The sequence below is a fragment of the Chinchilla lanigera genome, unplaced genomic scaffold (assembly GCF_000276665.1).
Source record: "Chinchilla lanigera isolate Chin_1 unplaced genomic scaffold, ChiLan1.0 scaffold00040, whole genome shotgun sequence".
NCBI lineage: Eukaryota > Metazoa > Chordata > Mammalia > Rodentia > Chinchillidae > Chinchilla > Chinchilla lanigera.
In genome coordinates this window covers 16384106-16408522 of record NW_004955441.1, presented here as the reverse complement: position 1 = coordinate 16408522, position 24417 = coordinate 16384106, and the positions used below count along the sequence as shown (strand labels likewise).

The window sequence follows — 24417 nt, the reverse complement described above, 5'->3', positions numbered from 1 at the left end:
GGGAATGAGTTGGGGAGAATTCCTTCCTTTCAATCTCGTTAAAGAATTTAAGAGGAACTGGCATTAAATCTTCTCTAAATTTCTTGTAAAATTCAGCATTGAATCCATCAGGACCTGGGCTTTTCTTTATTTGCAAGTTTTTTATTACATGTTCAATTTCACTGGCTGATACTGAGTTATTCAAGATTTTTATGTCTTCTTCATTCAGCTTTCGTAATTCATATGTATTAGGAATCAGTCCATTTCCTCTGTGTTTTCCATCTTATGACAGTATAGATTTTGGAAGTAGGTACTGATGATCTTCTGAGTTTGTACAGGATCTGTAGTGGTTTCATCCCTTCCATTCTGTATTGAAAGAATTTCAGTTTTTCTTTCCTTTTCTTGATAGTGTTGGCTAGGGGTTTATCAATTTTATGTATTCTTTCAAAGAACCAACTCTTCAGTTCATTAATTCTTTGTGTTGTTTTCTTAGTCTCCACTGTGTTAATTTCTGCTCTTATCGTGATAATTTCTTGCCTTCTTTGGAGTCTGAGCTTGACTTGCCATTCTTTTCTAGAAGATTGTGGTGCAGTGTAAGATTGTTTATTTGTGCTGTGCTCGTTCTGTTTTCCTGATGTGGGGATCCACTGCTATAAATTTCCCTCTGAGAACTGCATTCATTGTATCCAAAGGTTCCTATAACTTGTATCTGCATTTTTATTTGATTGCAGATATTGCTTAATTACTTCTTTGATGTCATCTGTTACCCATTGGTTGTTCAGGAGGGTGTTATTTAATTTCCATGTGTTTATGAAGTTTTTGTGATTCCTTTTGCCATTAATTTCCAATTTCATTGCACTATGGTCTGGTAGTATACATGGGATAATTTCAATTCCTTTGCACTTCCTTAAGCATGTTCTGTGTGCTTGCATGTGATTTATTTTAGAGAACATCTGTGAGCAGCTGAAAAGAATGTGTATTCTGATATTGTTGGGTGGAACACTGCGTAAAAGTCTACTAAGTTCATTTGTTCACAGATTTGGTTTAGTTCTGTTATTTCTTTGCTGATTTTTTTTGTCTAGTTGATCTATCTCTTTGTGACAGTGTGGTATTAAAATCCCCCGTTATTGTGTTACTGTTTATTTCATTTTTCATGTGTGTTAAAATTTGTCTTATGTAGTTTGATGCTCCTGTTCTGTGTGTAGATATTTATGATTGTTACCTCCTCCTCTTGAAGTTTTCTCTTAGCAAGTATATAGTGACCTTCTTTATCTCCTCTGATACTTCTTGTTTGAAGTTCACATTTTCTGCAAAGAAAATAGCTTTTCTCTAGGTTCCTGTTGCATGGAGTATTTTTTTCCATCCTTTGATTTTCAGTCTATAAATTTCTTCTTGAGTTATATATGTTTCTTGTCTATAGCATATTATTGGATTTTGTTTCTTCATCCACTCTGCCATTGTGCTTCTTTTGATTGGTGAACTGAGATCAGTACATTGATGGTTATAACTCATATGTATTGGCTTATCTTTGTCCATTGTTTTCCTGCTGTTTGTTCTTCCTTTTTCTCTCTATTTAATTGCTTGCTCTGCTTGGTGGTTCCTTTAGGTTGTTGTTCTTGAAATTTTGGTTGTTTTATCTCTTTCTAGAATATCTTTTTGTACTCTTTCTAGGTTTGGTTTGGCCCTCATGAATTTCTTCCATTGTTCTTTACCATGGAAATATTTTATTTCTCCATTAATTTTGGAGGGTAGTTTTGCAGGGTACATCAGCCTGGGTTGAAAGTTGTTTTCTTTCAGGACCTGAAATACTTCACTCCAAGCTCTTCTTGACTTGATTGTTTTTGTTGAGAAATCTGTTATCCTGATAGGCTTTCCTTTATATGTGATCTGTTTCATTTCTATAACAGCTTTTAATGTTCTGTTCTTTTGCTGAATTTCTGGGATCTTGATCACTATATGTCTGGGTGTAGATTTATTTTGGTTATGGCTAATTGGAGTTCTATATGCCTGACTTAACTGTATGTCAGATTCTTTTTCCATGCTTGGGAAACTTCCTGCTATTACTTCTGCAAATAGTCTTTTTATGTCATTTGTGTTGCTGCCTGCTGTTTCATTGATACCTATTAATCTTACATTGTTTTTCTTTGCTTCATTTTGCAATTGTTGTGTTATTTCCTGGTTCCTTGTTATTTTTAAGAGATCCTTCCTGTCACATTCATTAGTTGCAATGCTGTCTTCGAGGTCTGAAGGTCTATCTTCAGCCTCATTCAAGCGAATTTTCCAGCTTTTGAAGTAATTTTTACTTTTCTGGATATCTGTTTGAATCCATTTCATGCATTCTAATTCTTTCCTATATTGTTCATTCAAGGTTTGCATCATTTTTCTATGCTCTTCTATTTTTTATCTATGTCTTCTTTAGATGTGCTAAGCAGTTCTTTCATTATTACTCTCATTTCTTTTTTACCTTAGAGATTATTTCTGATCTGATGTCTTCTATGGCCCAATGGAGTTGTTTCTTTACTTCAACTTTTATTACATCAGAAATTTCAGGTGTGTGACCTCCAAGCTTTTCTGTGTCCATGTCTTCTGGACTTGATCTGGGTAGGATGGAGGTCTAAGATTTTATTCCTTCATTTTGTCATTTTCAATGATCCGGAGGTTCCCTGGAGCTCAGCCTCTCTCCTGTGATCGTGTGGGAGTGGTGGGGCAAGGATACGAAGGCCCCTGGTGCTCAGTGTAGCTCCTGTGATGGTGTGTGCCCGTGGGGTGCTGTAGCTGATGCTCACAAAGCTGTCCAGGGCTCAGCTTGGCTTCCACATGAGGTTCCCAAAGTTGTCCAGGACTCAACCTCACTTCTGCAAGGGTGCAAGTATGGGCGGGTTGAGGCCACCTAGGCTCCCAAAGCTGTCCAGGATCCAATCTGATTCCCACACTGGTGGAGGAAGGGTGAAGGCTCAGTCACTGAGGCTGCTGAAGTTGTCTGGGGTTCAACTTAGTCCCCGCTGAGTGCAGGGTTGGGCGAGGTGTGTTCCCCATGGCCCCTGAAGCTGTCCTGGGTTCATGCCAGCTTCCTCAAGAGTTGCAGGGTGCTCTGGTCATCAAGGCTGTAGACATTGCCTGGGACCCAGCCCAGTTTCCATGCCAGTGCGGGAGGGATGAGGGTTCAGTCACCGAGGATGCTGAAGCTGTCTAGTGTTCTTATGTAATTATTAAGAATGCTAAGATATTTATATTATCTTATCAAAACAAAATTACAGGATAATAGAAATGTCCTGGAATTAAATAATAGAAATGGTTGCATAACCTCATAAATATATCAAAATCATTGAACTGTATACATCAGAAAGACAAATTTTATGATACTATATATGGGTAACCTCAATTTAAGAAGAAAATTGAAACAGAGTATGGTGGCACATGCCTGTAATCCCAGCACTCAGTAGGCTGAAACAGGAGGGTCACTGAAAGTTTGAGGCCCACCTGAACAGCATAGTGAGGCTTTGTCTCACAAAGGCCAAAAATTAATTAATTAAAAAATTGAATGTAAAACAATTTGGGAAAATTCAAATGTAAAGGTAGATGTAAGTCCTATGCCAGATATAATAATTAATAAACTTGTGTTCCTTCCTGAACAATTTTTGATATGTTTGAGGAGCTGAAACAGGCACATAAAAAATACACCTAAGCCACTGTGTGAGAGCAGAAGGCCATAGCCTTGGAAATTTTAATTACTTTGCAGACCCAGAATTGAGTGTAAGCCTCCAGGAAGATAATATCACCATCAGGTTAGAGTGTCAGGGACTCAAAGGAACTCCAGCATTCTGTAGAATGGGGATGTATTAGAAAAGATACACTATTATTAATTGAAATTGGATAATAAAGTGGAGATAATGTATTTCAAAACACATGAGCTATACTTGTGACCTCACCTACTTCTGGGTCCATGTTCTCTGGTGCAGTTATCCAGAAAGAAAGCTTCACTCTGCAAGAACCTTCCTCTCCTCAGTCTTTTGCAATGCCTTGTTTCAAGATCTGTTCTGCAATACTGCCCAAGGTGAAGTAATAGTTTTCCTCTTTTAGAACAGCCCCACCAACATGGTCACATTCCAGTACCCATGCTTATGAGCTACATAATGTGGGAGAGTTCATTTAAACTCTCTGAAGTGATACAAACAACAGCCCTTACCTTTGAGGTGTGCTGAGAGGTGAGAAACACTGTACGCAGCTCAGTGCCTGGCACCCAAGGAGTACTCTGACACATCAGGATTTGAAAGAGGAGAGGAAGGTAGAGGGAACATGACTGCTGAGACCTAGGTATTGTTTGGTCCAACACAGGCTCGCTTTTGATGGACACTGGGATTCTTCCTGAGAGCCAGAAGTGTCCCTGGCCCTGCCCTACCATGCCCCATCTCTTCTGCAGCTATGAATATTGTACACATGGTTTATTTTCCCAATTTGGTTGAAAGTTTCCCCAAAAGCAAAACAATAAAAACCCCACATTTACTGTTTTTGTATTACCCTTGCATGTAGCACAATGTAGGATGCATAAAATCTTCAATTTTTATTAATTAGCTAAATGAATACAAAAATGTACCATTTTGAGGGCAAAATGGAAAAAGAGACAGCAGAAACTTTGTATTACTGAAGTGATGGTGGGGTTTCTTTGGGGATGGATTTTCAACTGAAAGTCGGGTTGAAACAACAGACTAAAACCACTTCTTGAAATTATAGACTGTCTAGATTCATCAGCAGACTCTCCCAGCAAGGAGAGTCTCAAGTCCTTCCCCTGCAAATGTCTTCAGGATGAGTTAGCTGTGATCAAAATCAGCGTACATGTCTCACAGTGAGAAGCAGGTTTTGAGTCTGTGACAGCAACTACAGCCTCCACAGTGCCCCTCTTGCCTTAAAACTTCTGCTCCCTGTTGAGAGTGAGTCTCCAGAGGAGAAAAATATAACATTCAATCTGACTCTGATTTCAATTGACAATGTAGATTTGGGCCATGGGAGTCATTCTGTATGCTGAAATGAGTGTAGTCATGGGGCGCATTTGAAGACATTGTCTTGTTCTGTCCAAAATGGGACCCAAGAGCCCAGCACTGTATCATGGTGCACCGCAGAAGCATGCAGAACATAAACCGGGCTGCCTGTCATCTGCATACCCGCTGGGCTGAGCAATACATCCTGTGTTTGCTACCCTAGGAGCACGATAAACAAACAGACAAAAAAACTTTTTTTTTTTAATTGTTCTTTTTTCCTGGACGTAGTTGAGCTAAATACTACTATAGAACTCCAGAGTAAAGGGGAAAAAGCAATGAACTAAAATCTTCAGTAACATATCTGTGTGCCATACATAAGGCTAAAGCTTTGTATATGTGTATTCTGTTTTATCTATCTCATATGCACATAAATTAGAATATGGCTGTATCTATGACATGCAAGCACCTTGCTTAAAGTATGCCCAGGGTATTGAGAATACCATTAAATCTCAGTCTCAGTTCAATCATATTCTTCAAATGAATATGCTATTTCAGATGGAATTAGATGGTGTACGAACTGCAGTGCCACTTGCTACAACTTTCAAGTACCTTCCCGGCCTGGTATTTCGTGATGTTTCCTTTTTAAGTTGGTTTAATATTGTAATCCTTATTCAGAAACGAGCTTTCATGAAAAAATCAATAATTACCTTTGTCACTGTTTATTTAATGAATCCATAGAAAGACTTCATTAAATTATAAATGGCTCATTACTGATATTCTCATAATAGATTTGTGAAATTATGGTAGGAGCCAGTTACTCATTTCAAGGGAGATACAGCACAGAGAGATCATTGCATGTCCAGTGAAATGACTGCTGGTTTTGCTAATGCAATATTCATGAGAATTCACCAAGACAATCACTTTTAATCCCAGAGAATGAGAATTTGAAATGAACTCTTTTAAATTACAATTATCCATGGGCAAGAAAGTTTAGCAGGTTTTATTGTTTATATAATTGAAATCACTTGCTATCCTGTCAGCATGGGAGGGGTGTGTTTCAAGAATATTTAAAGTTTCTGAGTAGAATCATAAATACTGACCCTATAAATATGTTTGATAGTAATATCTTGTACTTTACGTACATTTAATTTTTTCCTAGGAAAATGTGACCCTCTGGACATCATTTATACTTACACTGCTTTTCTTGTCCTTGATGCCATTTCAGGTGTGACAGACAATGTCTTTATCAGGGTGGGGCCTGTTTCTGGATCTACTATAGTATTTGGTATTGACTGTTTTTCTAGCTAATTCTTTAAATTTTGACAGTGAGATGTCAAAGATGAGGGTTGAGGCAACAGATCCACATACCCAGAAACAGACAGTCATCATTTAAAAGTCAGAAACCTCAAGCTTCATTGATCCTCATTTTTCTTAACTGTTTATTTAATACATTGCAAGAGAGAAATCAAGCCCTATAAAATCCGGGCCTTTCTGAACCCTAGGAAATAAGTATTTTATAGTTCATGTAGCAGAAAGATTTAAGGGTAAGGTAAAGGAATTTATTCTGAGTTTGGGATGTTTGTTTTTGGCTTTAGCATTGTAAAACTTCTATTCACAGAACTTGGATGTTTTATTAATTAGAGCTCTGAGGACAACAGATAATTAAGGCCTTCTGTAGGAAATGTCCAGAGTGGTCTTCGGTCTCTTTCCCAGGGTACGGAGCCCTTCTGCATTAGAAGAAACCCTGAAACAGTGGACAGCGTGGGAGCACACACATCTGCATGTACTTGCTAAGTTGCAAGAGTAGCTTTCTAGGATGCGGCGAAACTTACACTTGTAGGAATATTTTTTCCTGACCCCAGTGAAGTCCATAGAAGTTCTCGACGCTGCTATGGTCACTCCTGGGTTGTAAAGGAGGTTATCTGTTCATGTTTACTATCAAAAGTGATTTTGTTCGCTCCTCCCTACTAATGCATCCTACAACCTCAGTTAAAATCCTCTCCATTACTCCTGCTTGGTCCACACTGGAGATCCCACCTTCCCGAGGCGGCAACATGATTAGCTTCTCTACTATCTCCACAACTCTCATTTCTCTCTCCACCCTGCATTCTTCAGGCATGAGACAGGAGAAGTCAGAAGAGATCAGGAGCAGAAGTGAGCGTGCTTGGCTAAGACTAGCTGGGCTTAGCCTGTGCTTGCAGCTTCTGAGCGAGCACTTTTTGGAGGCACTGAAGCCCTCTTTAGAGTACTTCACCACATCATAGGAATTCCCTGACTTGAGATTCTTCAGAGCCGGGTTAATGTACCTCTTGCAGATGGTCATTCAGAGTTCCTGCCTCCAGCCCTGGGCATCCGTGCGGCACGAACAAGGGCTTGCTGTTGTGTTACTGACCACCCGGTCTTCTCGTCCCTGGCCGCACTGTACAGGGCACAGGACACCACACGATTCTGTGCTGGCTCTGACACCTGGTTCACGGTAACGCTCACACATTCTCGGCCTAACAGACAGTCGTGGGTGGGTGGCCTCTGCAGGGTAATATGTCTTTGTTTGGCCCCTCAGGCAGCCACGGTGTTCCCCGCTAGAAGATTTCTCAGACATAGTCAAATCCCTGGTTGCTGATCACCTCAACCGCTGCTACCAAATTCCAGAAGATCTTGCCAAGTTTTCTGAGCTGTCTCTCTGAAGTCCCTTTCCCCTGCACTTGGGATAAAGGGAACGTGACCTTCTACCTTGGAGTTATGTGCAAATCCCATCACATCATGACTATCTCCCAAAATCCTATTATAGCTATCAATCATCTCTTGGTCTTTGGTACACTAAGCATACTGTTAGGTCTGGTTTATATTTTGTACTTCATTTTATAAAATGGAAATGACAGTGTCTTTGACTGGTTATCTCATCCTAGATCTCAGCTAAAAAAAAAGAGAATCCATTTTATCATCTTATTATATTCATACATTAATTTTCTTACTATCTGTTATAAAATTATTTTAATCACACAGCAATTAATACATATTTATTAATTTCAAAACAATACAAGGCCCCACGGTGCTTCTACTTTTGTAGAAGAGACAAAACAGGTAGCAGAGAACAGCTGGTTTTGTCAAATATCTAGCTGCACCTGTTGGACAACCCAAGAATCATAACTACAGCCACTGAAATGATTGACTGCACAGACTCTGGAGCCAAATTCCCTGGGTCTGAATCACGGCTCTTCCTTCTCTAGCTGTGCAACCAGGGCCAAGTTCCTTGGTCACCCTGCCTCTGCGACTTCAGGTGTAATAGGAGAGGAAACAGCAGCTCCATCAGGGGACTGGCCCGAGGGATACCGCAGTGTTTACAACGTGATGAGAGTGCGGTAGACCTGTATGGTTGCTAGGTAACTCAAAGCGAAGGAAGGCAATTTTAAGAGTTGCATAGACTTGATCTATTGTTTCTCTTGGAGTTTTTCCTCCCACTGTCTTGCTCATTATCTTTACTTTTTAATACATGTGTCGTAAGACATTTCAGTTTTTGTAGAATGATTCAGGTGATAAATAAGAAATTTCTAATAAAAATGGAAATTTGTCTGAGGAGTTATGGAGACTTTTTTTACTTTTAATCATTTTTACCTCAGATCTGTGAACATGCATTATTTTCTCATTTTAGCCGAATTCCTATTGGTTCACTTTCAATAAATTATGATATATATATGTGTGTGTGTGTGTGTATATATACATATATATATGTATATATACACACATATATTCCACAGGAAATCTTAAGAGTCTCATTTGAGAGATCTGATGTTACCTTGCTTTAACAAATACATAGATAGTGTCAAAGTACAAATATAATATTTTATAGTCACATGAGCCATCAAACTTAAAACAAGTCAAAATTAAAAAACAACCCTACTTTCTTCTAAGAAAGATATCTGTGAGGAAAATGAAAATCACAGGGGAAAAGGGGGAAACTTTTAGGGTTGTGCACCAAGGGGATAATTAGCATTGTGAAAAATAACATTTTGAACACTTCCCTTCAATTAATGCAGTTTGATAGGAGACTATTTTTATGCCTTTTCAGTGTAAGCTGATGCCGCCCTCTTGCTGCTGAGCTCAATGATGAGAACCCAGAAGAAGGCCCAGATAATAGGGTCCCAGCCTTCTGGCTTCTAATATACTGATTTAAAATTCCTGCAGGAATGGACGGGCTGGGTGTCTTTTAAGCCCCTCGTCCCCTTATGTCATTTCTCTCCACCACGGCTGATGAAAGGTGAGCTGCAGTCAGTGTGAGGTTATGTGCTCTGACAAGGGCCTGCAGCACAGGTATTGTGTGCTACTGATTAGGGCAAATACACATGCTTTTAAAAATCAGCTTAGCTCCTGGTAGAGTTGATGGTCCTGCTGTTAGAGAATGCTTCTTGGAGGCAGAGGATGTAAGCACGTGTTTTTCTTTACCACCTTGTGTTATCACATTCTAATGTTAACACCACAACTTTACACGTAGAGTGATTTATAATGCTACCGTTCTTAATTGAGAGGAGTTAATTTTAGAGAATTGTATCTTAGCTTCATCTTAGCTTAGATATAATCTAAAAATGAGATAACTAAATTGTAGTTCTAATGCATCTCTCTATTAAGAAATGGAACTTTGACCAAGTCATTTTGGCTTCCTCTATCACAATTTCATCATTTATAAAATAGAGAAATTAAATAAAATTTAGGCTGGTAAAACTGCATGGTTTTGTGAATAATGACTAAGAAACAGCGTTCAGCAAATGCTTGTCACAGTGCCCCATTGCTGTTGTAGTGATTCTGTTTTGTGAGCATTTCTCAGTTCCCTCTAAGAAGACTTCTTGCTTTGATTTCAGCAGGTATTAAAAGGGGGGATTTCAAGTGTGATTTTCCTCATGAAGTGGGGAGAATGGATTAAAGAGCTGTGCTGAAGGACATGGAAGGATGTCCTTTCATGCAAACAGCTGTGCACCTTCTCTCTGGCCACCTCTGGGCAAAAGACAGCTCAGCTCCCTTGAAAGTTCATCTTTTGCGATATCTGCTATCCGTGAAAGAGTCTCCTGTTTACTCAAATGTCAGAAGTCTTGCTTTTACTCCGTGTGGCTTTTCGGAAATAAAATTAGAGGAAAGCCACTGTTTTTGATGCAGGTTATTGAACAGTACCTCACACATGACTTTCATTAAATGCTAATTAGTTCAATGTAATAGAACTCTTGTTTCCCACCCTCTCTTCTAGCACCAAGGAAAAATTGGAGTTAAATTTAATGTTGGGACAGATGACATCGCCATTGAAGAGTCTAATGCAATCATTAATGATGGGAAGTACCATGTAGTGCGTTTCACGAGGAGTGGTGGCAATGCCACGTTACAGGTGGACAGCTGGCCGGTGATCGAGCGCTACCCAGCAGGTAAGAGCGGGACTTCGTATCTGGGAAAGGTTGTATGAGAGACAAACTGGAAAACAAAGCACTGTTCTGCGTCTGTCTCACCAAATTGTGCTTTTCCGAGACGCCAGCAAGTAGTTTTTGGACTTTAAGTCATGTGAATGTAATGCTGTCCTAAACTGTTCTTGCTGCTGTGTACAAATGGCATTGCATAGGCAAACCTGAAGGCACACGTTATTGCTTGCAAAATTCGATGAAAGCAGAGAAATGCACACATAAAAGGCACAGCGTGTCAAAACTCTTTTTACTGGATCCTTGCATTTGAACAAAGGAAAGGCTTTGTCAAAAGTAACAAAGTTAAAACTTAAAACTAAGGGAGGCACTATTATAACACTCTTTCTTCTGAGAGAAAGTCAGATCTGAACATTCCTTTCCTGGTAGTACAGAGCTCAAAGTCAAGAAAGGTGTGCGGCAAGCAGTAGGTAAGCACAGAAATCGTCAAGGAACTATAGTGCCAAAAGCCAGCACTTAGGGCAACAGCAGTGTCAGAAGCCAGCAGTTAAAAGAATATGTACTTGTAAAATTTTTGATTCACCTTCATATAATTGGAGTTTCACAAGGCTTCTGTGGTGTCAGTATTATTCACTTCAAATCTGCAAAGTGAGTGTCATGCCAATTTTGGTGAAGTAAAATTAGCTTGTTCATTGTTAATGAGCTTTTCAGTACCGTTACTGAAAGAAGGGTGGTAGGTTAGAAATTTAAACCGGGGTTACTTGTGCTTGCACATATTCTCAATTAAAAAATAAGTATCTTATTTTAAGTAGGGTACAAATTTAAAATATCGAGATAATCGAAAGAAGCTATCCTCCCTGTTTTAGAGCAAAATCACTTCTTAAAAGCAAAAGTCTTATCTGTCTCTGTTCCAACTATGTTTTTGTATAGCATACAAATTATACCATGGTATAAAGAAAAAATAAAAAAATAAATTTTCACCCTACAATAAAAATGATAATTAAAAGTATATATAATTAAATTCTCTTTAGAAGTATTTGTTTCTTAGAAGGCACAATTTCACAAAATAATGAATGTACTAAATAACTATCGATTTTTGTTAGTACTGACTCACTACTATAGAATGAAATAGCACTGAGGTTTCTCTGCAATTTTTCTGATTTATCTAATTCTACACCTTCAGGTTCCAGTTTCCATGTAGTCTCTGAGACAAGTGCTCTCTAAATATTTGCTGAATTAAATGCCATAAAACTGCAAAAATATGACAAAATTCAAAAGCAAACAAATTAATAATATGCCCCATCTATTATACTATTTGCAAAGAATATGCATTTAATAAATACTCACCAAATTGGTGTCCCAGAAATTATCACAGTTTTACAAGTATGTGAACACAGTGCTTCTGGTGCTATCTCCCAAAAGATGAAGGCATGAAAGATCTGAAAGGAAAGTAATTTAAATACACACGCACTATTATTCAGCCCTTGCTAATACTTCCCATTGCGTTCACAGAACTTCTAGTATAACTGTACTTTTAAAACTTAACAACTGTCACCTCAGTGAAATTTTATCCAGTACCGGGAATTGAACTTACGACCTCAGGCTTGCCAAGCAGGCGCTGTGCCACTGAGCTAAATCCCCAGTCCTCAGTGAAATTTTAGAAAAGTAGATTGGTAGTTTTCCCCAAATACACATTAACTAGTCTGTGTTTGCTGAGAGGAAGTCATTGCCTGACTCCACGACGGACAGGGTAGTGCAAGGTCTAGGCTTTGCCCATAGTCTGTTGGTTACTACAAGGGAAAAGGGAAACACATACCTACATCAGTTTGGGAACTTCTGGGTTAAACCAAGTTTAAAACGGATTTTATTTTGATAATCTGCATAATGCATCTCTAAATGAGAAACACAGTGTAAGTTCTGGAAGGTAAATGTAGTTTACTAATGCATCAATCCATTCTTGTAAGTATTTCATGGTTTTAAAATTTCCTGTGCCTCACAATTTTACTATAATTTGCGTGACTAATAGTGTAACTTTGCACATACAAGATACTATCCACTAGCCGGGCATGGTGCCGCACACCTGTAATCACAGCACTCCGGAGGCTGAGGCAGGAGGATTCTTGCAAGTTCAAGGCCAACCTGAGCTACAAAGTGAGCTCAAGTCCAGCCTGAACTGCATAATGAGACTTGTCTCAAAAAGACAAAAGAAAAAAAAACAGAATACTATCTACTGGGTAGCACAGTCTCAAAAAGTCATGCTCCCTATTGGTGTCAGGCTAATGTTCTGTTAGAACGCTTGGGGCGGGGGGCGGTGGCTGGAGCAATACTACTTGCAGAAATATTTTTAGTTTTATAGATTAATATTTTACTACACATAATTTCTCATTTGCCAATTGAATAGATAAAGAAACACGGTATAAAATATATTTAAATATTACAGCTGGCTGTGTCATACTATGAAGTTAATCTTTAGAAATAGCTCTTTTAGCTACAACCTTTAATGTTTAGTCAAAAATCCTAAGTACCCTGTCACCAAGCCATATGTAGGTAATACTGATAAATCCAGACTGAGAAAAGTTGCAGTTATTTTGAAAGATAACAGCAAGGAAGAAAAATAAAGTCTGCCCACAAGAAAATAATGGCATGTATGAAAAATTTCAATGTCTACATCTAAAAAGTTGCTGATCAATATGTGAAGAATTCAGAGGAGTCATCACTATTGTCATCAAATTCTTTATTAATCCTCTGCTCTGCAGGCATTCCAGCTTCATGCTGAGGCAGGAAATAAGCCACAGAAATGTCAAATACTATTTTCTCTTAGAGCTTCATCTGCATCAATGCCATAAAAATCGAATATAAATTTAAAACTGTGTGCCGTCTAGATTGAAGTTTTCTTAAAAAGAAAATGATCTTAAATACTGTATAAGTTCAGTAGCAAAGTTAAGGATATGTCTTTTATGTCAGGCTGTGGTATAGCTATTTTTATTTTTAAAATTTTGGGGGTTATTATTTATTAGAAAAGCAGCAGGACTAATGCTTTTACCACCAAATCCTATAATCAGAGAAGCAGGAACCCAAAGACTATATTTGGTTCCTTTTAAAGTGCTTGCACTGCAAAATATAGGTAATAAGGGTTGAAATTAGTAATTAAGTATAGCACTTAACCTTCCATTACAGGGCTTTGTGGTAAGTGCTTTTATATGAAGCAATTCATCTGGTAGTGGCACTATACCTTTAATGAAAAACACCTAAAGCATTGACCAGTAGTATTACCCTATAATTGTCTGGAAGGCTTTCATAAGGAAACTAATTAGTAGAGGTAGATTTTATGCACTTTTAGAGAATATGAAATATTCTTAGAATCTAGTAATTCACACTTTGAATAAATATTGAATTTTCTGAATAGTGCACCGAGCTTCCTTTACTTTTTGTGCTTCGAGCGCAGTGAGGAAGAAATGTTTTGCAGAGCATTTGAAGTTGAAAAGCCATTTCTTGGTGCTTAGTCAGTTAAAGCTCTAGAATAGAATGCATCATTAATATCTTGATTTGCCCTAATTACAGCTGTGCAGCAGAATTTTCTGTGTCAACAAAAATAGACCTCCTCTCCTCATAGCATTCATCCAAGAAAGCTAACATCACCTTGCTTGCCCAGACTCAAGATTATTCCAAAAGTTACATTTACCTTAGAGGATAAAACATTGAATTCACTTGGCTACCATAGTGTCCCCCAAAATGTCTTTTAAAGTCAAACAGTCATTTCATTGCCAAGTTAGCAGACAATACAACTAATATTTATGGCACGTCTCCTATGTAAAGGGAACGTATTAGGGTTCCTGTCTGTTTAGAGAGATGCTTTTAAAACGCTCAAGATTAAAATTATGATATGTAGGAAATACAGGAGTTATCCTGTATGTCCCTGAGAAGAAGATACACTGGAAAAATAGCAGCAACAACAGAGATACAGAACAGATTCGAAGGGAAATCCATTTTGGAGTGAGTGGCATAGTAGGACCATAAAAAATAATGACTTTAATATGGGTCTTTGCAAGCATGCATTCATTAAGGTGTAATTAGCCAGAAGAGGCAGAGAGAGAAAATAGTTAGGGAACTGTTTATACTTCCTAGGCTGTGAGAAAATAGAGGATAAATACAAAATACAGCGTCAGAGCGGTTGAACAACTAAAAAGAAAGGAAAGACATCCCTGCTTCTTACTTCCTGTTTTTCTCCCTGTTCTCTCTCTTTCTCTTTCCTTTTACCTTTAGTAACATTACCGTGCTTCAGTATATCATCAGGGTGTTACATGTGAAAAGAGCTGGAACTCCGTGGTAGGAACAAATAGAGAAATCCAAGACGTGGCTCTTGCTTGCTAGCAAACTTGTCTGTTTGAGAAAGAAGAGAAATTAAGAAAATCTACCAAGGTCAAATACACTTCAGAACTGATAGTTGCAAGTACAGAGCTTCATTCCTGTTAGAGTTTAAAGAAGGAGAGCATTGGTGGTCTGGAGTCATGTAACAAAGTAGAACCTTCAAGGATGAGAGGGTTTGAAAGAAAAACAGTAGTCCCAGGGAAGATTTTGTAGGCATGGTGTAAATACTTTTTTTTTTTTTTTTTTTGGTTTTTTTCCGGTACTGGGAACTGAACTCACGACCTTGCAATTGCCAGGCAGGGACTGTGCCACTGAGCTAAATTCCCAGCCCCGTAGAGATGGTGTAAATACTCTTCGATGACAACAATTTGACTGGAAGGCCTTATAAGCATTAGCTCTAAATCTTAATTATTTTCATCACTAAAATACTTCAGAGTTTGGGAAACTCAGTATGATTATTGTCCTTTTAATTCTACACATTTAGTTTGCATTAATTGATCAATTTATTTTTATATCAACTCATTCATAATTTATTTATTGTCCATTTAAGCATTCTTTTTATTTAGAGTTTTCCACTTTCGTACTGAAGTATTGCTTAATTTTATGATTTGGGGTTTTTAAGTTTATAATTACCCTAACTTTTATTATGTATGATATAATTAAGGAAATCTTTTTTTCTTTTTTACAACTGTAACATTTGAAAGATAGAAAGAACGTCTTCACTTATCAGACAATATAATGGAGCCTTGAACAGCCCAACCTATTTGCTGAGCTTTATTGTTCTGGCTAGTGACCGGGTCAAAACTGCACTTCGGGACTTTTGCCTACATAGGGGCATCTGCCTTTACACAATGTAGGAGAAAGAATCCATAGCAAAGAGAGATCAGGAGATTAATCTTTCATGGTCTGGTGTATTTTCCATGACTAAAAGTTATGTTATATGATGGGTTCTAACTGCAGATTAGTTTTTGCAAGAGTCTGCTATTTCTGGTGATCACCCAAATGTATCATATGAGTTTTAAACAGTAACACATGAAATAAAAATAATTTTCTTGCAAAAATATAGTTGTTCTATATTCACTAAATTTTGCATCAGTAATATTTATGAGTAGGTACTGACTTTTTTCACTTCACTTGAGAAATTTAATTAGTAAATTAAGTAAATTACTATAGACTGTTATGATTAAAATTACAACATTAGAATCTTTACACATTATATGAGAGAAAACTACATAAAAACCTTCCCCAGGCTATAATTAATGTATAAATATAGGAAATGTTTGGCTAAATTTCATTTCCTCGCTATAAAGACAAGATAGTAAAGATATAAATTTGTTCAGACAACTGGTAAACCATTTAGAAGATTAATCATTCTTTAAATACATTATCAATTTTGGATAGAGTGCAACAAAAAAATAATAATAAGGGCTTGACAAGTAGATACTTAAGTAACTGAACTATTTCTGTATTCCTTATTAAACTTTTATGCCAAAATTTTGTTTTTTGCTGTTGGTTTTCAACCAAAATACACTAACACAAATGGTAGGTCTTTATTTCAATCCATAAAAGTTTGACTTCTTTTGACGTACTTAAATATTTACTAATCCAAATTTTTCACAGTAAATCTTATCTACATTGGGAAATCTTAGGTAAAAGAAGTGACTGAAGCTCTCATATTTTCTGTGTTATTTTCCTTATTTCATGGTGTTCAATTTTGCTGGACTTGGGGGGCAATTTGAACCACTTTTTGAGAAGTATATTAAATACATATACCTAAAATTCTCTGCTTGGTTTCAAATAAATTGTGTCAAAGGAAAGGGCAAGGAGTGACATATTTTCAGGCTTCGTTTTTCAGTTTACTCACTTGTTCGTATATCCTAAGTGACCTGGATCTTGTCAGTATTAGAATATTTTCCTTTTGCTGTGAGGCATATTAGGGCTTTAAAAATTTTTCTCATTTAGGGGCTGGGGATTTAGCTCAGCAGCACAGCACCTGCCTGGCAAGTGCAACGTCGTGAGTTCGATTCCTGGTACCGGAAGAAAAACAAAAACAAAACAAAAAAGAAAATTTTCTCATGTAAAAGAAGGAGAAAGTTCTTTTAATGATTTGGTGGACTTTGAACTCATTTAGAGTAGGAACTATAAATAATGTAGACATTTTTTCAAAATATTATTTCTCATAGTACAAAAAAAGTAAAGGAATCATAAGGCTGTCTGATCCTTGTTTCAAAATCTAAGTCTTGTCAGGGGCTGCGAGTTCACTTTTTTATTTCATTCTTGCTATGAATTTATGGGAATTTTTTTTATGTTCCCCCTTAAAAAAAGTTATCAATGAGATCTATCTGTAACTTCCATGAAATAGTCTTGCACAGCAGGTCCTCATAAGCATTCTGCCTGATAACAGTTGGGCCATATTCTTATAGGGCCAGATTAATCAGTTTTTAAGAGAGGACCATTTGGAAATCTCAGTTTGACCCTAGCAGGCAGTTTCCTACTATTTTTAGAGCATACACATTCTTCACCATAAGAAACAACTGTATTATTAAATATTTATTCCTGACAGGAGCGAAATAATCTGTAATACTAGCTCCTTCAGGTATGTGCTGAGTGTCTACTATTTGGATACCACTGTGAATGACGCAGAGACCTATGTCAAAGTTCTTGTCTTTGTATTTCCTTTCCTACTTTTGCTTCTCACTTTTAGTCTGTTTTGCGTCTGAGTCAAATGAGACACCTATATAACACCATCCAAAACCAAGAGGCCAATAAAATATATGGTAACCCAGAATTTCCCTGTATATTTGAAGCTAAATTTAACTCCATTCCCATGAAATAATTAAGTACATTTAGAAGCATTTAGTATACAGGAATTTGTTCCATTTTACATTTTCAAAGAGCCTTTCTTTGACAAAACAGATATTACCTAGAAACACCAATCAAATGAATATTTTTGTCATTATTATATTCAAGGAATTTTGCTAAGTAGGTTATCTGTTATTACTTTCATCTTTCTCATCAGTGTACACATTGTTTAGCGATTTAAATTCATATCATCATGAAGGGATGTGCTGATCTCACTCCTTAAGAACACTCACCTTAAACAAGAGCATGGGATGGCCATGATTTTACACAAGACTAGCTAGAGAGATTGGCTGAGCTTTGGGTGCAAGACCCTTCTCCCACATAATCAGGTTAGTGCATCTGTCCACCGGTTAGGAATGAGGAGTTGATCACGGCAGACATCAAAATCTGTCACCACAAGTACAAAGTTTAGTTTTTAGAAAATGAAGTGGAGAAGCACTTTAAGAATAGCTAAAGATTAAAGGCCAGAGAAATTATACTTTTAATACAGTTGGAGTTGCAGAAACCTCAAATGCCTTTTCCAAGTACTGTGTTTGCTGATACTAATAAGACGTCTAGTTTTGTAGCTATCCTTCACAGCCCAATTATTCTCCGAAAGTTTTTTCTTGGATCTCGTAGTTTATAATTACCGAGTTTAATGGAGGGTAAGTTGTGTGCCCAGTACAGCGACAAGCCCTGCTCAGCCCTTTCTCAAACACTCTGACCCCGTATTTTCTTAAGAGCTTTGTGTGAAATTGCCCAGGAATATTTATATATTTCTATGATGAGTGCAGACAGCATTGCCTAGTTTTGTGTATGATTAAGCAATTTTAAAAACTCTACTGTGTGATTTTTTTCCCCTCTGACCTTTTAATGTCATGTGAAGGCCAATCAAGAGCCAATCCTGTGCTTTTAAGCTGTTTGTCTTCTCTCTCTCGTCTATCTGCTTTTTTTTAATCATATAAGCTTGGAAGTAAGTTGGTATTAAATGTCACTTTACTTCTAATAAACAGTGACCGTGTAGTCAAGTGTTGACACAGGAAAAAAATTAAAAACTAATAACTAGCTTCAAGGACCTATGTGGAATACAAATATTAGATAGGTTAATTCTCTTCAGTTTTAGATATTCTGTAATTAATTAATTTTTCTTAAGTTCCTTTGAATTTCTGCCTCTCTATAACTCTGATAGAGTAGGACACCCCATCTTTAGAAAAATAGAGTGCATATATATTTGCACGTCTGATTTAAGTTATGCATATGTTTTTTAAGGGTTGCAGTTCACCATACTTAGGTCCATCTATTTAGAAATCAAAATCAAAACCTCTATTCTAGCTGGTGTGATGGCACACGCCTGTAATCCCAGCACTCGGGGGCTGAGGCAAGAGGATTGCACTGCTTTTGAGGCATAGTGAGACCTTACATCAAAAAAACCCCTCTGTTCTATGTGATCTTTTAACATGGTAATATTTTAGATTGGAAAATGAAATTACGTTCCCGTGGCAGATAGCTTCCCTTTGCTAACCTTCAAGTATTCACCTGCCAATCACTGACTTAGCCCTCTTGGTGTAGCCTGTACTAGTTTAGGTAATTTAAGACAGTAAGATCAACTTTCGTATTCTTGACTTAGAAAACAGTTGTTTTCTCAAATACGATTATTGGAATGGCACTATTTTTCTAATAAATGTATTTTGGGTACTGATAAAGGCACCAGTAAAGGGAAATACTGACTTCATATACCTCCTGACACATTTAGAACTCCACTTTACTGCTTCAGGATTGTTGATAATCTCAACAAAAATCCATAGTCTCAACCCAATTGTGACAAACTCGAATGGAGGGACATTTGACATCACAACTCCTGAGCATTCTTCACAGATGTGAAATACATGAATGACAAAGAAAGACACATATGAAACAACTAAGGAGGAGATGTGACAACTTAATGTACTGTAGGGTCTCGATTCAATCCTGGAATAGGAAGAGAGCATTAGGTAAAAAACGGGTAAAACTTCGCTTCGTCTGTATTTTATGTTATAGCTGATTACCAATGTTAATTCTTTGGTTTTAAGAATTTCCCAGCACTTATATGACTAACAAGGGGAAGGGTGGATGTAAGGTACAAGAAACTCTCATTATTTCTCCTTTGCAACTTTTTGATAAATGATTTCTTTTTTGCATTTCAATAATTTTCTTGAAAGGTGTATTTCTTAGTACCAAACATAATGGTAAGTGGTTAGGTTACCTCTGCCAACTCTAAGTTAATACTGATGTTTTCAAAATATTGAAATATATTAGCCTTTTGGTAAAACTGAAGTTATCCATAAAATATGGTTTACAGAAAGTTAAAGGTAGAATACATTATGGTTCTGTGGTTTATTTTCCAATGCTTATTTACCTACATGATGTCAAAATTGGTCACATCCATTCTGGATAGACTCAGGCTTTAGGCCTCACTGAGTTACTGTTTACAACACTAGCAATATTGATAAATGATTTTTCAAAATAAAAGTTTTAAAGACGATTTGCACCTACAAATACCTTTTACTCAATTTTCCATATATTGCCACATCATTCTAGGAAAAAATAATTTAAACAATAAAACCGTTTGCCTTTGTGAAACTGGCAAGTCACATGTATTTATTGGAAAAAAATACAGGTGTACTCACATGTTGATTTGGTTATTATAAAAGTATATTTAGGCCAGGCATGGCAGCTGGCAGGAGGATCATTTCGAGTTCAAGATCAGCCTGGGCTACAAAGTGAGTTCAAGGCCAGTCTGAATTACACTGTGAGACCCTGTCTCAAAGAAAAGTCTATTTATTCCTACAGAATATTAACTTAATTTCTGTAACAATCCAAAGATGTCCCCTAACCTGATACAGTATTATAGTTGGTTTTTAATTAAGACAGAATGATATGATACATGTGGAAACCTTTTGAAATATGAACCCTGTAAATAGGCCATATGTTAAAATTTAAATTATGATGATGAATACTTTGTGTCACCTTTGCCTCATGGGTAGGATTGTTCTCCAAGACAGACTTTCATCTTAAACATTTTAAAGTCTCTTTTGTCTTTATCCTTATGCATTAAAAAGCCTGGCTGCATTAACAAGCAGCTGAATTCCCTCAACCCTGGAAATCTGAGACTGACTTTCCTTGTGTTAAGATTTACTGAAGTTGTCATCGTAGGCCTATTATCTATATTGGTGGCCTGAATATTTAAAATGTCCATTGAGAACCCAGAAGAGAACACACCTAACACCAGTCTGCCTAGGTATTACCGTATGCATTTCCAATGAAGTATTTTAGCTGGATTTATGAGATATAAAACTAGACAGAATAGAGGAACATTTAGCTTCATTTTTCTAGATAGTGTCAACTAATTGGTAACATGCCGTCATAATTTTTCAGGGTCACCTTTGCTGGAGCATTTTAAAGCTCCATGTGGTCTTCAGCCCTTGCATTTATTATTTTTACTGCTCAGGCTGGCAGAGGACTTGGGTGAGAGCGTATTTTATGGCTAGAGAGGATACAAAAAGCAAAACAAAACTTTTTTAAATGCAAAGGTTTGCTTTGCTGAGAAGAGAACAGAGCAGTCACAATCCTTGTTGGAGGCAGACCTGGGGATAATTAGATGAGGCCTATGCTTTATGGAAATGGAGTTCACGTAGAAGAATCCATCAGACTGACTCAGTAAAGGAAATTCCTGTTGCACTAGCCGTGGTGTGAAGAGGAGATGGAGCTCACCCCGAGCCCCCGACAGTCACAGAGCCCTTGTCAGTTCTCGCCTATGGTGGAATCAACTGTCTATGACAGTGAGTCAGACCTGTGCTTCAGGGTGGACACTCTATCGGGCGCTGCACTAGGAGTTGTACATACATGGTTGCATTAACACTCACAGATGATTGTAAGGCAGTAAATAGTGTTTCTTTTTTATAAATGAGGAAACACAGAATAGGTTATTTCCCAGTGTCATGCACTGCTGGTCTATTCTAGTCCTCGGAAGAAGTATTATACAATCTGCTACCTGTGTCATTTATTTACTGCCCCATCTCAGATTTTATGCGTGATACCCACCAGACTGTGTGATGCCCCAGCTTTTGTTGTTCTGAGGTTTTGACCGCAAGAAAGTTTTTATCAGTTCTTATTTCCAGGTCTCTGAAGGCCATTCAGTGTCCCCTTGGATTTATAACATGCTTATAATCATGTTATTTGCTCTGGTGGTTATTCTTTGTCTATGCTCAGAAGACAGTACCCATTTCAATTTGGGTACCACTGTTAAACACTGTTATTGCTATGGCAAATACAAATGTGTACCAAGTGACTAACTCCCCACCATATGCCGCAGATTTAATGCAGGTTTAATGGAGTAGAAGCAGAGGAGGTTAAGGAGAAGACAGTCAGATTGACTGGGTTTGAGTCCCAGTTCAGACACTTGTTTCAGGTGTACCCTGAATGATAGTAAGCTCCAGCCTCCCCATCAGAATGGGTAGAAGTTAGCCCTTTATCTGCAGCTGTGATTTCCATGGTTTCAGATACAGTTCACCATGGGTCCAAGAATATTAAATGGAAAATTTAAGAAATAAATAATTCATAAGTCTTAAATTTGCTTCATTCTGAGTATGTGATGAAATCTCTCACCTTCTGGCCCGGTCCTACCCATATATGCATCTTCTCTTGGTCTCACGTATTTCCCACCCATCCACCAGTAGTGTGCAGCTGTCTGGGTGATCAGATCACGGTGATGGTACCATGGTGACCCCTGTTCTCCTTAACAGTGGCACCAAAGTACAAGGGGAGTGATACTGGCAGTTTTATTATAATTGTTGTTATATTTGTTTTATTTTATTATTAGTTTTTATTATTAATCTCTTACTGTGCTTATAACTTTTATGGTAGGTATGTATGCATAGGAAAAGAAACACAGTGCACAGAGAGCTTAGTACTGCTGTGGTTTTAGCCATCCATCAGGAGATTTTATCCAAGGATAAGTAGTGTATTTCCGGATGGAGACAAATTTATCTTGTTTTGGGAATCAGACTCAGGTTCACATACATGGTGATGAATCTCCAAAGATTTTTCCTCAACATCCTCACAGACATGTGCCCATTGCTAAACCCACCCCAAGCCAGAACACCAAGGATGCGTCACTAGGAAGGCCCTGATGTAAGCTCGGTGTTTGGTACAGAAACTGTATTTTGTAAACATTTACAGAAAGGGGTAGTATGAGGTAATCAAGCCAGATGTCATGGAAGAGTAAAGTGTGGGCTGGGTGTTGGGGTATCATTTGGTTTTAATAATTGAGTACTAGAGACATCTTGGTAGCTGGTAGATAATGTGCTCTTAGTTACGTGGCGTGGGTACTGCATCTATCTGCCATCAAAGGCCATGACTAGCATCTGAACTCTAGCTGTGTATGGATGGCCTCATCTCTGGCACTGACACAGACTATGTCCCCTGATGAAGAAGAGCCCTGTGTTCCTTTTAAGCAGTCACCCTCAGCCCTCCAACCAAGACCTTTGCCTAGGTTACAGTCATCCTGGACGTTTCCTTTTTCTGATTTCAGATTTCCATAATGGCACTCAATAATTAGCGGAACATAAAAGTTATATTTGAATAGAAAGTAAAAAAGCATTATTCAGAACTGCTTCTACATACCAGACATAAACCAGGCAATTTGGAACATTTGTTACCTTACTATGAGACTCCAGGCCTACTGGTAGAACTAAGAATAACTGCTTCCCTTTAAACTGAAGAAACTGGAATTAGCCTGTTAGCTATTATATTGGGGGCTGAATTCATTCTTATCGAGTGACAAAGCAAAGATATTGAGAAAATGACTCCTAGCTGAACTTCAAAAAACAATTATAATCAGACTTAAAATCTTTACTTTGTTCCTTTATTCTTCAGAAAGTATTTTAATATATCAGTGTACTTTAGTAACTCATAAAACTTATGTTTGGTTTCTGTTTTATTTACTCTCGTATCTGCATTTTAATTCACGTTTATTTTTATTTAATATAGACCTTGTTTACTTTTTTGCTTTAAGATATTACTCTGGAATATTCATTCCACTCTGAATTAGAAAGCATGGAGAAAAGATAAAGCAAGTAGAAGGGGAATGAAAGCATCAGAAGTAAGTAATATTCTGTAACAGCCAACAGTAGACCCACAACTTAGCCCTAGGGTTTTCTTTCACACAGTGAGAGCGATGTTGTACCTTAAGGCCCTCGTGGAAGTCAAAAGCCTCAGATTCTCTTTTAATCCTTCAGCGAGCATACATTAAAATCTATGTCCTAGCTGTCCTCTTGCTGTACCAGACCTGGCGAGGAATGTAAGGAGGGAGGAAAAAATCTGCTGTTTCTGTTCTCTTCAAGAGTTTGAGATAAAACTTGAAGGATAGTGAGAACAGGAAGATATTGCGGGAAATACTAGATTGCCCGGCACAAGTTGTAAATATAAGAACAGAAGGATGTGAAAAAGGTGGGAGGAGCATATATAATGTTTTAAAGGAGGCCCTGGTCTAGTCTAGAAGGGGAAGGTGGGTGTACATGATGTGACCGAACAACACTGTATGTTTAAAATACGTTACAGTGAGAGGCATGTTATCACTGCTCCCCATCAAAGCATTCCCTCTTGCTCCAAACACACCATTCCAGAAGCAGTTCTGGAGTCCTCTTTCGTGAGTGTCTTTAGTTGTACAGTCCTGGCTCTGAGTTAATTCAAAATGTTCACCTTTTGTGGTCATGCTGACCTTGGAGAAGAGCCAAAAACCTCCTGGTGCCAGTGCAGGTGAGCAGGGCGGGTGAGGACGCACCAGGGCGGTTTATGAGCCTGCTCTTCCCTTGGACAACACT

General features: G+C 37.7%; 1 protein-coding gene across 8 annotated transcripts in view; it reads left to right on the top strand.

The window, feature by feature from the left end:
* The window catches only part of Nrxn1 (neurexin 1), a 947027-nt gene that overhangs the window by 769481 nt on the left and 153129 nt on the right, over window positions 1–24417 (top strand). For all 8 annotated transcript variants that reach the window (XM_013517619.1, XM_005391018.1, XM_013517621.1 and 5 more), the window contains one exon: window positions 10189–10360. In XM_013517619.1, coding sequence (XP_013373073.1) covers window positions 10189–10360 — 172 coding nt within the window. The remainder of the gene's footprint in view (window positions 1–10188; window positions 10361–24417) is intronic.